This window comes from Balaenoptera physalus (genome assembly GCF_965194825.1).
Source record: "Balaenoptera physalus genome assembly, chromosome: 11".
In the NCBI taxonomy this organism is placed as follows: domain Eukaryota; kingdom Metazoa; phylum Chordata; class Mammalia; order Artiodactyla; family Balaenopteridae; genus Balaenoptera; species Balaenoptera physalus.
The window spans coordinates 63,572,902-63,589,399 of record NC_138896.1 but is presented as its reverse complement, the minus strand read 5'-3'; the positions used below and the strand labels follow the sequence as shown (position 1 = coordinate 63,589,399).

The 16,498-nt window shown below is 40.7% G+C and overlaps 2 protein-coding genes and 1 long non-coding RNA gene across 6 annotated transcripts in view; 2 read left to right on the top strand and 1 right to left on the bottom strand.

Moving 5' to 3' along the window:
* Positions 1 to 4,973, top strand: part of TOPAZ1 (testis and ovary specific TOPAZ 1) — a 57,643-nt gene extending 52,670 nt beyond the window's left edge. The window contains exons 16-17 of the mRNA XM_082412716.1: positions 574 to 2,889; positions 4,889 to 4,973. Coding sequence (XP_082268842.1) covers positions 574 to 793 — 220 coding nt within the window. The 3' untranslated portion in view covers positions 794 to 2,889; positions 4,889 to 4,973. The remainder of the gene's footprint in view (positions 1 to 573; positions 2,890 to 4,888) is intronic.
* The window catches only part of LOC309637819, a 253,175-nt gene extending 236,679 nt beyond the window's left edge, over positions 1 to 16,496 (bottom strand). Inside the window, exon 1 of the long non-coding RNA XR_014250835.1 lies at positions 13,798 to 16,496. This is a non-coding gene — a long non-coding RNA (uncharacterized lncRNA). The remainder of the gene's footprint in view (positions 1 to 13,797) is intronic.
* The window catches only part of TCAIM (T cell activation inhibitor, mitochondrial), a 51,279-nt gene continuing 37,707 nt past the window's right edge, over positions 2,927 to 16,498 (top strand). Inside the window, exon 1 of one of the 4 annotated variants that reach the window (XM_082412939.1) lies at positions 2,927 to 3,330. In XM_082412939.1, coding sequence (XP_082269065.1) covers positions 3,240 to 3,330 — 91 coding nt within the window. In that variant the 5' untranslated portion in view covers positions 2,927 to 3,239. The remainder of the gene's footprint in view (positions 3,331 to 16,498) is intronic. The other 3 variants (XM_082412936.1, XM_082412937.1, XM_082412938.1) reach the window with 3 other exon arrangements.

Genomic DNA, 16,498 nt, shown 5'->3' with positions numbered 1-16,498 from the left:
AAAAATTTAGTATAAAGGCCTACAGCTACAATTTCTGTTACCAGATGTGAGCTACAAATTAAGTATATGCTTATAATTTAAAATAGCCATATCAAGGTAAAACACATGAATGTTAGTAACTCCAAACGTGATTAAATTTAATATTTTATGCATTATAATGAATAATTATACAGTTATTAATTTGAAAATACAAAGAGAGGGGTTATTAGTTGTGTTCTAGATCAGTGTTTCCAAACTGCGGGTTGTGGCCCATTTGTGTAGTGAAATCAATTTAGGGGGTTGCAACCATTTTATTTTAAAAAAATGAAACAATAGAAAATAGGGTCATAAGGGTAAGTCTTGTTTTGTGAAACTTTTATTTCAGTTTTTATGTATGCAGGTATATATATTGGGTCACAATATAAAATGTCTTTATTACTGTGTGTCATGGTCAAACAAGTTTGAAAGCCACTGTTAGAATATAGTAAAAAGACTGTCATAGCTTAGAACCAATAAATGTAAATTACTATCTTTTGAAGAAACTATATAGCTTCTTTTTAGAGTTTCTGACTTTGTGAGGTGTTCACTTTGTAGATGTGAAGAAAACAAATCTCGGAGCAAGGATGATTATCAAGCTGCAGTGGAAAGATTAATTATGGCTGCTCGTATATCAGATCCAAAGCTCTTCATTAAGCACATGACCGTCAATGTTAATACGGAACAGGTTTATAGTTTGGAACATTGTTCTGCCCTGAAATGGTTGAAAGAGAATATGAAGTGGGCTGGAAAGGTTTGGCTTTTCAGTAACCATTAGTTATGAAAGGCTTTTTTTTTTTTTTAAGTTCAAGTAATCATTGTTGAAAATAAAAGGCAATGAAAATAAAGACAGTTTTCACTATATTCAGCTTTTGCTCTTTATTGATTTATAGTATGTCAGTAGTTTTCAAACACTAAAAATTTTGTTTGCGGTACGCAATTTATAACAGTTTTACCCATACTGCAAATGATTTTTCAAATTACTTTTTGACATCTCCTTAATTTAGGTAAACCTAAGTATGGTGAATCCCAATTTATTCTTAAATCCAAACAATGAAAAATCACAAACTGAGTATTGTGCAGCATTTAATAAGAGGGAGACATAAAGGGGAAAATATTCAAGCAGGTGTCTGGAGCTTTCAGAACAAGCTTTGGGGTTATGAAGTAGATTTGGTGAGCACTCAGTCCAGTCTCTAAAGCCTATTGTACACTTGTAATATAGAATAGTAAAATAATACGGGAAAATGACTCAAACACTAAAATTCCAGAGCTGAGTTATACCAGAAATTTTAAATTATTCTCTAAAGTTTTCCTTTAGTGTATCTTAAAATACTATATGTATATTGAAAATTTGTAATTTATGTACATTACATTAGGTATGACTAAAGAAATCAGTATTTTAAACAAATATACCAGAACCTATCCAAACAAGAATTGTACCTTTCAAGCCACCTTAGGAAGTTTAAACTCCTTTTCTGAAGCCATCTGCAGAATCCGTAGCAGTCATTCTCCAAGGTGGTCATCCTCAATCCTTAATTTGATACTTTAGATTTGATACTTTAAACCATAATTTAAATCATTTAGAGAAAATGTCTGAGTAAGGGGAGTAATAAAAGAGTAAGTGGTGACTAGGGGGACTGAAAGTATTTCTTAAAGGAGTTCCCAAAATATGGTAATGGGAGCATCACTGGAATAAGTCTATAACCTCACAAGAATAAAAAAGTTAAAACCTAGCACTTAGCAGAATGCCTTACTATGATAAAATGTGGCATGAATACTCTCGTGAATGGGATATGGGAGGTAAGGCCTAAGTAGACATCAAGAAAGAGGCCCAGTTCTCTAGTATGAACAAATTGGGTGACTAACTGCCATTGCTGAAATTCAGCACCTAGGAAATAAATTGGGTTCGGAGATTACCACCATCAGTTTGAAGTGCCTTTGAGGACAAGTGAAGAACGGTAAGTGGGCAATTATAACCTTATGCTGGTGGCAAGGATGCATTTGAAAGGATGAAAGATGATAAATTAAGCTTTTAGGAAAAATGGGATTGGATGGAACGGACCACAAATTGACCAGATGGTTTCCAATGAATGAGAAGTCAAGAACCCTTAGGGCTGGAACAAAGAGAGGTTGGTTGTTTTGTTTGTTTTTTGGTATTCTGGGGGTATTTTTTGGTTTTGGGGGGTTTTTTCCCCCACCTCGGTCAACGGTGCCAAAAGGTAGGAAAAGAGCGGTTATTGTACGTGTCTTATTCCATCTGTGGCAGTTTATGGGAATAACCAAAGTCATAGAAGCGAAATACAGCTAACAGTAAAAACCCCAAGCTGACAGTGAATTGCTTACCCTTAAGGGCCAAAGTCAAAAGGAAAATGCAAACTGGAGAAAACAGTTTTAATTAGCTATATTTATGTAAAGAAAGCCAAAGGCTATACTCAGTAAGACCTTTAAAATCTGGAGGTCTCAAGCGAGTCGCCCTAACGCGTCAGCTCCGAACGCTCTGCGGACTGATCCGCCAAGCCAGCCTCCTCCCCTCCCAGGCGCCGGGGGCTGGACTGATCCTCCAAGCCAGCCTCCTCCCCTCCGAGGCGCCGGGGGTTGGGGGACCCGGGACGGGGAGGAAAGCGGCGCCGGCGCGCATAGCGGCGCCGGCGCATGCGCACGCTCGGTCGCCCTTCTCTCCTTGCCCTTCTCAGCAACCCTCGGTCCAGGGCCGGCCACCTGCCGCCCAGTCATCTTCTGACTCCCTCCCGCCTAGTCCTTCCTATCCCTGAGCGCTCATTCGCGCCTCCTAAAGCTTTCAGCTGAGTGCGCGGAGCCCGCTCCGGGCCGGACCGTAAGAAAACGGAGGAACAGGAGCTCCCACGCTGCGAGAAGGTGGGTGGTCACCTAGTTGCTGACGTCACGGTGGGGCTGAGAACCGCTAGGGTTTTAAGCCGCGTCCTGGGCTGTGCGCAGGCGCCCCAGAGAGGAAAGCCAGGCACGCTTCAGCCAATGAGAGCGCGCCTGCGACCCGGCCCAGAGCCCGGGCTCCTCTCCAGCAAGCTTCCGCGACAGGCACCGACAGACGGGTGGAGCAGTACGCGCCCAGCTGAGATTTCACGGGTGGGGACTCAGAGAGCACTGCGGGTAGGAGCCTGTACGAGCCTGTCGTCAGGTGGGGCGAGAGCGGGCGGGAGCGCCGGCCCTGCGGCGCGCTCGTTGGCCGGGCTGGCGCCCCGGTACGCATGCGCCCCTGCCTGGCCCCGCGCACCCCTGCACAGCCTTGCGAGAGGATCGACCGTCCTTCCTCCTGGTACCTGGTGGGAGGTGGAGCAGGTAGGAGGAAGCCCTCGCGGCGGCCCCTTGCCAGAACTGTAAGGAGCAGGACGGGAGGGGCTCCATTTGTGCTTTCAGGCAGCTTGGGGCAGAAGGGGCGGGGGGTCGGCGTGGGCAGCGATCAGCGTCGCCTTAGCTCGACGTGCTAACTTTCGAACCCAGGTAGTGCCGGGGATCGGAGTACCCGCCTCGTATCTGTTTCAACTTGTTTTGAAATGAGAAACCTGAGACGATTTAGGTTTTGTTTCCGACTGTCATATTTCCCCGAAGTCTTTGACTTACCCTAGGATATGGTTGATTCAGATCTCATAGCAAAAGATTTACAAAAGGAAGCTTAAAAACCCTTGATACTTTGCTGCAATTTATTAATTTATCTAAAGGTCTTCCTGCTTTTTCCCTTCCCTAAGAAGTGTTAAACCGAAGAGCAGTGAAATATTGCCCGCTTTTATCACTCCTTGATAGAACAAACTACTTTTTAAAACCTTACAAGATAGTTAATAAGGAAAGTCACAGTTTAAATGAGAGTAGCCTGAGGATATTAACTGTGTTCAAATAAGTTACTAGGACCTCTGTGTGGCAAACGTGGTTTCTATCGAATGTAATTTAAACAAAACTTCTTAGACTACCCATAATTTGGCTTTTCCACCAATTTAGATATCTTTCTACCCAATTTGATCTGAAACTGCCTAGAAGATTTAATGCCTCACTTTAAACAGCACAGGACTTCCCTGGTGGCGCAGTGGTTAAGAATCCGCCAGCCAATGTAGGCGACACGGGTTTGAGCCCCGGTCCGGGAAGATCCCACGTGCTGCGGAGCAACTAAGCCCGTGGGCCACAATTACTGAGCCTTCCCTGACAGTGTCATGTTCACTTAAATTTGCCTTGAATTGGCCTAGGTCAACGCCATCCAACAGAAATACAATATGAGCCACAGGTGTAATTTAAATTTTTCTGGTAGTAAATCACAAAAGACCAGGTCGTGTTTTGCTTTTAAAAAAGCAAAAAGAAACAAGTGAAATTAATAAATTATCATTTCAACATCTAATCAGGATAAAAAATTATTAATGGGATACTTTGCATTTTCTTCATACTAAATCTTTTAAATCCAATGGGTACTTTGCATTTAAAACACGTCTCAGTTCACAGTAGCCACATGTGCTAGGGACTCCCTTATTAGGGAGCACAAGTCTAGATTCGAATTCTCTTTATTGCAGTGTGAACCTTTTTAGGAAATAGCCAACTCACCAAAAAAGCAGGCAGAAAATACCTAACTCTTAACCTATAGTAGCCTAATCTTTTTTAAAGTTCTTTCTAAATCTAGAAACCATGATTTAATGTTCAGACTTGTATTTGAAAACATTTTATTTTCATTGGGAGAATCTCTTGTCACACTTCCAAGTATTAATGTCCTTTTTAAGTCATTGCTCAGTACTAAGTTTAATTATACCCTATGATTACAGAGTGAACAATGAATGAATTATTTTTCTGGACAACTGAAGACCCGGACTTTTAAATACAGAAACTTTTTTTTTTTTTTTGCTTTGATTATTTTTGACAGAATCACTTCTAAAACATGCTCCATAATTCTCTGCATGACATACTTTATGCTCCATGTTTGAAAGTCACTGAGGATACAATCCCTAATTTTTTTTTTTTAAACATCTTTATTGAAGTATAATTGCCTTACAATGGTGTGTTAGCTTCTGCTTTATAACAAAGTGAATCAGTTATACATATACAATATGTTCCCATTTCTCTTCCCTCTTGCATCTCCCTCCCTCCCACCCTCCCCATCCCACCCTTCTAGGTGGTCACAAAGCACCAAGCTGATCTCCCTGTGCTATGCGGCTGCTTCCCACTAGCTATCTATTTTACATTTGGTAGTGTATATATGTCCATGACACTCTCTTACCCTGTCACATCTCACCCCACCCCCTCCCCATATCCTCAAGTCCATTCTCTGGTAGGTCTGTGTCTTTATTCCCGTCTTGCCACTAGGTTCTTCATGGCCTTTTTTTTTTTTTTTTCTTAGATTCCGTATACATGTGTTAGCATACTGTATTTGTTTTTCTCTTTCTGACTTACTTCACTCTGTATGACAGACTCTAACTCCATCCACCTCATTACAAATACCTCCATTTCATTTCTTTTTATGGCTGAGTAATATTCCATTGTATATATGTGCCACATCTTCTTTATCCATTCATCTGTCGATGGACATTTAGGTTGCTTCCATGTCCTGGCTATTGTAAATAGAGCTGCAATGAACATTTTGGTACATGACTCTTTTTGACCTATGGTTTTCTCAGGGTATATGCCCAGTAGTGGGATTGCTGGGTCATATGGTAGTTCTATTTGTAGTTTTTTAAGGAACCTCCATACTGTTCTCCATAGTGGCTGTATCAATTTACATTCCCACCAACAGTGCAAGAGTGTTCCCTTTCCTCCACACCCTCTCCAGCATTTATTGTTTCTAGATTTTTTGATGATGGCCATTCTGACCGGTGTGAGATGATATCTCATTGTAGTTTTGATTTGCATTTCTCTAATGATTAATGATGTTGAGCATTCTTTCATGTGTCTGTAGGCCATCTGTATATCTTCTTTGGATAAATGTCTATTTAGGTCTTCTGCCCATTTTTGGATTGGGTTGTTCGTTTTTTTGTTATTGAGCTGCATGAGCTGCTTGTAAATCTTGGAGATTAATCCTTTGTCAGTTGCTTCATTTGCAAATATTTTCTCCCATTCTGATGGTTGTCTTTTGGTCTTGTTTATGGTTTCCTTTGCTGTGCAAAAGCTTTTAAGTTTCATTAGGTCCCATTTGTTTATTTGTGTTCTTATTTCCATTTCTCTGGGAGCTGGGTCAAAAAGAATCTTGCTGTGATGTATGTCATAGAGTGTTCTGCCTATGTTTTCCTCTAAGAGTTTGATAGTGTCTGCCCTTACACTTAGGTCTTTAATCCATTTTGAGTTTATTTTTGTGCATGGTGTCAGGGAGTGTTCTAATTTCATACTTTTACATGTAGCTGTCCAATTTTCCCAGCACCACTTATTGAAGAGGCTGTCTTTTCTCCACTGTGTATGCTTGCCTCCTATATCAAAGATAAGGTGACCGTATGTGTGTGGGTTTATCTCTGGGCTTTCTATCCTGTTCCATTGATCTATATTTCTGTTTTTGTGCCAGTACCAAACTGTCTTGATTACTGAAGCTTTGTAATATAGTCTGAAGTCAGGGAGCCTGATTCCCCCAGCTCCATTTTTCGTTCTCAAGATTGCTTTGGCTATTCGGGGTCTTTTGTGTTTCCATACAAATTGTGAAATATTTTGTTCTAGTTCTGTGAAAAATGCCAGTGGTAGTTTGATAGGGATTGCATTGAATCTGTAGATTGCTTTGGGTAGTAGAGTCATTTTCACAATGTTGATTCTTCCAATCCAGGAACATGGTATATCTCTCCATCTATTTGTATCATCTTTAATTTCTTTCATCAGTGTCTTATAATTTTCTGTATACAGGTCTTTTGTCTCCTTAGGTAGGTTTATTCCTAGATATTTTATTCTTTTTGTTGCAGTGGTAAACGGGAGTGTTTTCTTAATTTCACTTTCAGATTTTTTGTCATTAGTGTATAGAAATGCAAGAGATTTCTGTGCATTAATTTTGTATCCTGCTACTTTACCAAATTCATTGATTAGCTCTAGGAGTTTTCTGGTAGCATCTTTAGGATTCTCTATGTATAGTATCATGTCATCTGCAAATAGTGACAGCTTTACTTCTTCTTTTCCGATTTGGATTCCTTTTATTTCTTTGTCTTCTCTGATTGCTGTGGCTAACACTTCCAAAACTATGTTGAATAATAGTGGTGAGAGTGGGCAACCTTGTCTTGTTCCTGATCTTAGTGGAAATGGTTTCCGTTTTTCACCATTGAGGACAATGTTGGCTGTGGGTTTGTCATATATGGCCTTTATTATGTTGAGGAAAGTTCCCTCTATTCCTACTTTCTGCAGGGCTTTTATCATAAATGGGTGTTGAATTTTGTCGAAAGCTTTCTCTGCATTTATTGAGATGATCCTATGGTTTTTCTCCTTCAATTTGTTAATATGGTGTATCACATTGATTGATTTGCGTATGTTGAAGAATCCTTGCATTCCTGGGATAAACCCCACTTGATCATGGTGTATGATCCTTTTAATGTGCTGTTGGATTCTGTTTGCTAGTATTTTGTTGAGGATTTTTGCATCTATGTTCATCAGTGATATTGGCCTGTAGTTTTCTTTCTTTGTGACATCTTTGTCTGGTTTTGGTATCAGGGTGATGGTGGCCTCGTAGAATGAGTTTGGGAGTGTTCCTCCCTCTGCAATATTTTGGAAGAGTTTGAGAAGGATAGGTATTAGCTCTTCTCTAAATGTTTGATAGAATTCGCCTGTGAAGCCATCTGGTCCTGGCCTTTTGTTTGTTGGAAGGTTTTTAATCACAGTTTCAATTTCAGTGCTTGTGATTGGTCTGTTCATATTTTCTATTTCTTCCTGGTTCAGTCTCGGCAGTTTGTGCATTTCTAAGAATCTGTCCATTTCTTCCAGGTTGTCCATTTTATTGGCATAGAGTTGCTTGTAGTAATCTCTCATGATCTTTTGTATTTCTGCAGTGTCAGTGGTTACTTCTCCTTTTTCATTTCTAATTCTATTGATTTGAGTCTTCTCCCTTTTTCTCTTGATGAGTCTGGCTAATGGTTTATCAATTTTGTTTATCTTCTCAAAGAACCAGCTTTTAGTTTCATTGATTTTTGCTATTGTTTCCTTCATTTCTTTTTCATTTATTTCTGACCTAATCTTTATGATTTCTTTCCTTCTGCTGGCTTTGGGGTTTTTTTGTTCTTCTTTCTCTAATTGCTTTAGGTGCAAGGTTAGGTTGTTTATTCGAGATGTTTCCTGTTTCTTGAGGTAGGCTTGTATTGCTGTAAACTTCCCTCTTAGCACTGCTTTTGCTGCGTCCCATAGGTTTTGGGTCGTCGTATCTCCATTGTCATTTGTTTCTAGGTATTTTTTGATTTCCCCTTTGATTTCTTCAGTGATCACTTCGTTATTAAGTAGTGTATTGTGTAGCCTCCATGTGTTTGTATTTTTTACAGATCTTTTCCTGTAATTGATATCTAGTCTCATAGCGTTGTGGTCGGAAAAGATACTTGATACGATTTCAATTTTCTTAAATTTACCAAGGCTTGATTTGTGACCCAAGATATGATCTATCCTGGAGAATGTTCCATGAGCACTTGAGAAAAATGTGTATTCTGTTGTTTTTGGGTGGAATGTCCTATAAATATTAATTAAGTCCATCTTGTTTAATGTATCATTTAAAGCTTGTGTTTCCTTACTTATTTTCATTTTGGATGATCTGTCCATTGGTGAAAGCGGGGTGTTAAAGTCCCCTACTATGATTGTGTTACTGTCGATTTCCTCTTTTATGGCTGTTAGTATTTGCCTTATGTATTGAGGTGCTCCTATGTTGGGTGCATAAATATTTACAATTGTAATACCTTCCTCTTGGATCGATCCCTTGATCATTATATAGTGTCCTTCTTTGTCTCTTGTAATAGTCTTTATTTTAAAGTCTATTTTGTCTGATATGAGAATTGCTACTCCAGCTTTCTTTTGATTTCCATTTGCATGGAATATCTTTTTCCATACCCTCACTTTCAGTCTGTATGTGTCTCTAGGTCTGAAGTGGGTCTCTTGTAGACAGCATATATATGGGTCTTGTTTTTGTATCCATTCAGCCAGCCTGTGTCTTTTGGTGGGAGCATTTAATCCATTTACATTCAAGGTAATTATCGATATGTATGTTCCTATTCCCATTTTCTTAAATGTTTTGGGTTTGTTATTGTAGGTGTTTTCCTTCTCTTGTGTTTCTTGCCTAGAGAAGTTCCTTTAGCATTTGTTGTAAAGCTGGTTTGGTGGTGCTGAACTCTCTCAGCTTTTGCTTGTCTGTAAAGGTTTTAATTTCTCCATCAAATCTGAATGAGATCCTTGCTGGGTAGAGTAATCTTGGTTGTAGGTTTTTCTCCTTCATCACTTTAAGTATATCCTGCCACTCCCTTCTGGCTTGCAGAGTTTCTGCTGAAAGATCAGATGTTAACCTTATGGGGATTCCCTTGTGTGTTATTTGTTTTTTTTCCCTTGCTGCTTTTAATATGTTTTCCTTATATTTAATTTTTGACAGTTTGATTAATATGTGTCTTGGCGTGTTTCTCCTTGGGTTTATCCTGTATGGGACTCTCTGTGCTTCCAGGACTTGGTTAACTATTTCCTTTCCCATATTAGGGAAGTTTTCAACTATAATCTCTTCAAATATTTTCTCAGTCCCTTTCTTTTTCTCTTCTTCTTCTGGGACCCCTATAATTCGAATGTTGGTGCGTTTAATGTTGTCCCAGAGGTCTCTGAGGCTGTCCTCAGTTCTTTTCATTCTTTTTTCTTTATCCTGCTCTGCAGTAGTTATTTCCACCATTTTATCTTCCAGGTCACTTATCCTTTCTTCTGCCTCAGTTATTCTGCTATTGATCCCATCTAGAGTATTTTTAATTTCATTTATTGTGTTTTTCATCGTTGCTTGGTTCCTCTTTAGTTCTTCTAGATCCTTGTTAAACGTTTCTTGTATTTTCTCCATTCTATTTCCCAGATTTTGGATCATCCTTACTGTCATTATTCTGAATTCTTTTTCAGGTAGACTACCTATTTCCTCTTCATTTGTTAAGTCTGGTGTGTTTTGACCCTGTTCCTTCATCTGCTGTGTGTTTTTCTGTCGTCTCATTTTGCTTATCTTACTGTGTTTGAGGTCTCCTTTTCACAGGCTGCAGGTTCGTAGTTCCCGTTGTTTTTGGTATCTGTCCCCAGTGGCTAAGGTTGGTTCAGTGGGTTGTGAAGGCTTCCTGGTGGAGGGAACTAGTGCCTGAGTTCTGGTGGATGAGGCTGGATCTTGTCTTTCTGGTGGGCACGTCCACGTCTGGTGGTGTATTTTGGGGTGTCTGTGGCCTTATTATGATTTTAGGCAGCCTCTCTGCTAATGGATGGGGCTGTGTTCCTGTCTTGCTAGTTGTTTGGCATAGGGTGTTCAGCACTGTAGCTTGCTGGTCATTGAGTGATGCTGGGTCTTGATGTTGAGATGGAGATCTCTGAGAGATTTTTGCCGTTTGGTATTACGTGGATCTGGGAGGTCTCTTGTGGACCAGTGTCCTGAAGTTGGCTCTCCCACCTCAGAGGTACGGCCCTGATGCCTGGCTGGAACACCAAGAGCCTTTCGTCCACACGGCTCAGAGTAAAAGGGAGAAAAAATAGAAAGAAAGAAAGAAAGAAAGAAAGGAAGGGAGGGAGGGAGGGAGGGAGGGAGGGAGGAAGGAAGGAAGGAAAGAAGCTATAATATAGTGAAGTAAAATAAAGCTATTATAAAGCAAAGCTATACAGACAAAATCTCACCCAGAAGCATATACATCTACACTCACAAAAAAAGGAAAAGGGGAAAAATTAATATATCCTGCTCCCAAAGTCCACCTCCTGAATTTGGGATGATTCCTTGTCTATTCAGGTATTCAACAGATGCAGGCACATCAAGTTGTTTGTCGAGTTTTAATCCACTGCTTCTGATGCTACTGGGAGAGATTTCCCCTTCTCTTCTCTGTTCGCACAGCTCCCGGGGTTCAGCTTTGGATTTGGACCCGCCTCTGCATGTAGGTCGCCTGAGGGTGTCTATTCCCCGCCCAGACAGGACGGGGTTAAAGGAGCAGCTGCTTCGGGGGCTCTGGCTCACCCAGGCCGCGGGGAGGGAGGGGTATAGAGGAGGCGGGGCGAGCCTGCGGCCTCAGAGGCCGGCGTGACGTTGCAGCAGCCTGAGGCGCGCAGTGCATTCTCCCGGGGAAGTTGTCCCTGGATCACGGGACCCTGGCAGTGGCGGGCTGCACAGGCTCCCGGGAGGGGCAGTGTGGAGAGTGACCTGTGCTCGCACACAGGATTTTTGGAGGCGGCAGCAGCAGCCCCAGCGTCTCACGCCCGTCTCTGGGGTCTGCGCTGATAACCGCGGCTCGCGCCTGTCTCTGGATTCTGCGCTGTTAGCCGCGGCTCGCGCCCTCCTCTGGGGTCCGCGCTGATAGCCGCGGCTCGCACCCGTCTCTGGAGTTCGTTTAGGCGGCGCTCTGAATCCCCTCTCCTCACGCACCAGGAAACAAAGAGGGAAGAAAAAGTCTCTTGCCTCTTCGGCAGCTGCAGACTTTTTCCCGGACTCCCTCCCGGCTAGCTGTGGTGCACTAACTCCTTCAGGCTGTGTTCACGCCGCCAACCCCAGCCCTCTCCGAAGCCCGAGCCTCAGCTCCCAGCCCCGCCCGCCCCGGCGGGTGAGCAGACGAGCCTCTCGGGCTGGTGAGTGCTGCTCGGCGCCGAGCCTCCGTGCGGGAATCTCTCCGCTTTGCCCTCCGCACCCCTGTTGCTGCGCTCTCCTCCGTGGCTCCGAAGCTTCCCCCCTCTGCCACCCGCAGTCTCTGCCCGCGAAGGTCCTTCCTAGTGCATGGAAATCTTTCCTCCTTCACAGTTCCCTCCCACTGGTGCAGGTGCCGTCCCTATTCTTTTGTCTCTGTTATTTCTTTTTTCTTTTGCCCTACCCAAGTACGGGGGGAGTTTCTTGCCTTTTGGGAGGTCTGACGTTTTCTGCCAGCGTTCAGTGGGTGTTCTGTAGGAGCAGTTCCACGTGTAGATGTATTTCTACTGTATCTGTGGGAAGGAAGGTGATCTCCGCGTCTTACTCTTCCGCCATCTTCTCCCCAACCCCACAATCCCTAATTTTTGCAACTTTGCTGTGAGTGACTCTTTGGAGACTAATTCTGAAGTAACTCTTAAGACAAATCCTGTAAGTTTCTTTCTTGGCTAAATCAGCTTTTCCTAACAATTCTTTTTTTTTTTTTTTTTTTTTTTTTTGTGGCTTGGCCACAAGGCATGTAGGATCTTAGTTCCCCAACCAGGGATGGAATCCGTGCCCTCTGCAGTGGAAGCACTGAGTCCTAACCACTGGACTGCCAGGGAAATCCCTCCTAACAATTCTTATTTATAGGTGTTTAGATATGTACATTTCTAAACAGTGTAACTTGGCTGCCTGCCTCTCAAATTCTTCGTGAATCAAATTGGAGACAGCCAGTCTTTTCTAAATCAACTTCCAAAAATTTTATTGTCTTTTTAGTGTGCTTTAACTTCTATTTCAAATCAGTGATCATGACAGTTCCTTTTCACTGTTTTATTTGTTTTGATGTCTTGCTTTGGAAAATGGGGAATAGAGTATGACTTGGATCACCTACATTGCACATCAGATGGAGACATTGTGATTTCATGAACTTCTAAGATACTGCTGCAGCAGACCATTAGAACAGGTTACATCATTGTTGCAATGGTAGGCCTAAGTGCTTTCCATCGTTCAGTACTTCTGACTTTCCAAGGCTTCTTATAGGATCATTTTATGCTGAAAAGGATGATGGTTAGAACTTGGCTGCATATTATTTTCATCTATTGCCCATTCATATTCTTGGTTGATCATATGCCCCTCGAGTATTATTCCTCGTTTCTTACCCAAGTTTTAGCTCATTTATTAGTATCTTTGCAGTTAAGTGTCATACATTTTCTTACTAATATTAAAAATGAAATGTCATTGTGTGTGAATGTGAGGGGCTGTTTTCTTCTTGAGCTAGACTGGGATCACAGTCTAGAGCTGTCACTGGACAGATTTCCCAGGGCCAGGGGCCTGTCTTAAATACTGAATGAACAACACGTATTCCTGCTCTATTCCTTTTAATTGTTTAATTTTGTATGCTAGAAGCATTGTTGTTTTTTTTTTTTAAGAGCATACTTCGCGTGCTCATTGTAAATAAACTAGGAAATAAAAAAAAAAAGTAAAGGGCTTCCTCTCCTACCACCTAAAGAGAGCCAGTTCTGGATTGGATATGTATATTCTTCTGGTCTCTTCTTTGCAAGCTTGGAGGCTTGTACCTGTTCTATCTTAACTAAGTCGAGATTGTTCAGTTACTTCATGATGACGTTTAGTGAGAATTCAGTCGGTCGTGGGCAGCACTGAAACTTTAGTCAAAACGGTTCTTTCTTCCTCATTGTATCTCCATTGAATCTCAGAAATCTTCCAAATGGTAGGAGTATTTCTGCTATCCGTATTTGTCTCAAACAAAATAGCAAGGTGAATGGTTAAATAAAAATCACGTTTTTAAACATTTAAATGAATACCTATAAACACATTCTGTATCCAAGACGGTCTTGCCACACCAGTCAACCAGAAAATAAATGGAAGCACCCACTGTTGTTTGCAAATGCACTTTTTAAATAGGTAATTCTTGATTTGTCTTTTAAATACATCTTTCTATTATCCTGTTAATGGCAGCTTTGCTTCATTACCTTGGTTCAGATATATTAACTGCATTATGAAAAAATTTTTTTAACTTTTTATTTTTATTTTTTTTTAACATCTTTATTGGAGTATAATTGCTTTACAATGGTGTGTTAGTTTCTGCTTTATAACAAAGTGAATCAGTTATACATATACATATGTTCCCATATCTCTTCCCTCTTGCGTCTCCCTCCCTCCCACCCTCCCTATCCCACCCCTCTAGGTGGTCACAAAGCACCGAGCTGATCTCCCTGTGCTATGCGGTTGCTTCCCACTAGCCATCTATTTTACGTTTGGTAGTGTATATATGTCCATGCCACTCTCTCTCTTTGTCACATCTTACCCTTCCCCCTCCCCATATCCTCAAGTCCATTCTCTAGTAGGTCTGTGTCTTTATTCCCATCTTGCCACTAGGTTCTTCATGACCTTTTTTTTTTTTTTCTTAGATTCCATATATATGTGTTAGCATAAACTTTTTAATTCTTAAGATTTGACAGAATAGGACTTGAGCCACATGGTGGTTTGTTTTGAGCAAATACACTGCCCCACAGGCTCAGAGCTTCATAAGCCGGGGGAAGAAAGGATTTTTTACCTGGTGATTATCATGTGAATAATGTGGCATTTCAAGACAGGTTGCTCATAGAATTTTTAAAATCACTTGGTCAGTTGACATGGAGACTATAGTATAGTTGAAATTCTTGCTGAAGCTCTAAATTATTGGAGAAGTCCATGTGATTCAAATCATGTTCCCCCTTTTATCTGCTTAACCTTTTAAAAAAAATAAGCTTTATTTTTTAGAGCAGTTTTAGGTTCACAGCAAAACTGACCAAAGTACAAGAGTTCCCACATACCCCCTCCCCACACACAGCCTCCCACACCTGAGTTGTACATTTGTTACAATCGATGAACTTAAATCGACACTTCATTCTTGCCCAAAGTCCATAGTTTACATTAGGGTTTACTCTTGGTGTTGTACATTCCACGGCTTTGGACAAATGTATAATGACATGTACCTACGATTGTAGTATTATTATACAGAGTAGTTTCACTGTCCTAAAAATCCTCTGTGCTCCACCTATTCATCCCTCCCTCTCCTCCAACCCCTGGCGACCACTGATCTTTTTACTATCACCATAGTTTTGCCTTTTCCAGAATGTCATAGAGCTGGAATCATACAGTATATAATCTTTCCAGATTGGCTTCTTTTGCTGAGTAATATGCATTTAAATTTCCTCAATGTCTCTTCATGGCTTGATAGCTCATTTCTTTTTGGCAATGAATAATATTCAATTGGCCGGATGTACTACAGTTTATCCACTCACCTACTGAAGGATATCTTGGTTGCTTCCAAGTTTTGGCAATTAAGAATAAAGCCACAATAAACATCCGTGTGCAGGTTTGTGTGTAGACAAGTTTTCAATTCATTTGGGTAAATACTAAGGAGGGTGGTTGCTGGATCATATGCTAAGAGTATGTTTAGTTTTGTAAGAAAGTCCCAAACTGTCTTCCAAAGTGGCTGTATCATTTTGCATTTCCACCAGCAGTGAACGAGAGTTCCTGTTGCTCCACATCCTCACCAGCATTTGGTGTTGTCAGTGTTTTGGATTTGGCCATTCTAATAGGTGTGTTGCAGTATCTCATAGTTTTAATTTGCATTTCCCTGATGACCTGTGATGTGGAGCGTATTTTCATATGCTTATTCGCCATCTGTATATCTTCTTGCAGGAGGTGTCTGTTCAGGTGTTTGGCCCATTTTTTTAATCAGGTTGTCCATTTTCTTATTGTTGAGTTTTAAATGTTTTTTTGTATATTTTGGATAGCAGTCCTTTGTCAGATATGTGTATCTTTTACAAATATTTTCTCCCAGTCTGTGGTTTGTCCTCTTGTTCTCTCTACATTGTCTTTTGCAGAGCAAAATTTTTAATTTTAATGAAATTCAGCATATCAATTCTTTTCCTTCATGGATTGTGTGTCTGGTGTTGTATCTAAAAAGTCACTGACATACCTTAGGTCATCTAGGTTTTCTCCTAGGTACTCTTCTAGGAATTTTATAGTGTTTTTGTTTTACATTTAGGTCTTTGATCCATTTTGAGTTAACTTTTGTGAAGGGTGTAAGGTCTGTGACTAGATTAATATTTTTGCATGTAGATGTCCAGTTGTTCCTGTACCATTTGTTGAAAAAATTATTGTTGCTCCATAGTATTGCCTTTGCTCCTTTGTCAAAGATCAGTTGGCTATATTTTTGTAGGTCTATTTCTGGGCTCTCTATTCTGTCCCATTGATCTATTTGTCTGTTCTTTCACCAGTACCAGACTGTCTTGATTACTGTAACTTTACAGTAAGTCTTGAAGTCCAGTAGTGTCAGTCCTCCAACTTTATTCTTCGTCAGTATTGAGTTGGCTATTCTGAGTCTTTTGCCTCTACATATAAACTTTAGAATGAGTTTGTTGATTTCCATAAAATAACTTAATGGGATTTTGAGTGGGATTGCATTGAATCTGTAGATCAAGGTGGAAAGAACTGATATCTTGACAATATCAAGTCTTCCTATCCATGAACATGGAATATCTCTCCATTTATTTAATTCTTCTTTGATTTCTTTCATCAGAGTTTTACAGTTTTCCTCATATAGATCTTGTACATATTTTGTCAGATTTATAACTAAGTATTTCATTTTGGGGGGTGCTAATGTAAATGGTAATGTGTTTTTAATTTCAAATTCCACTTGTTCATTACTGGTATCTGCTTAACTTT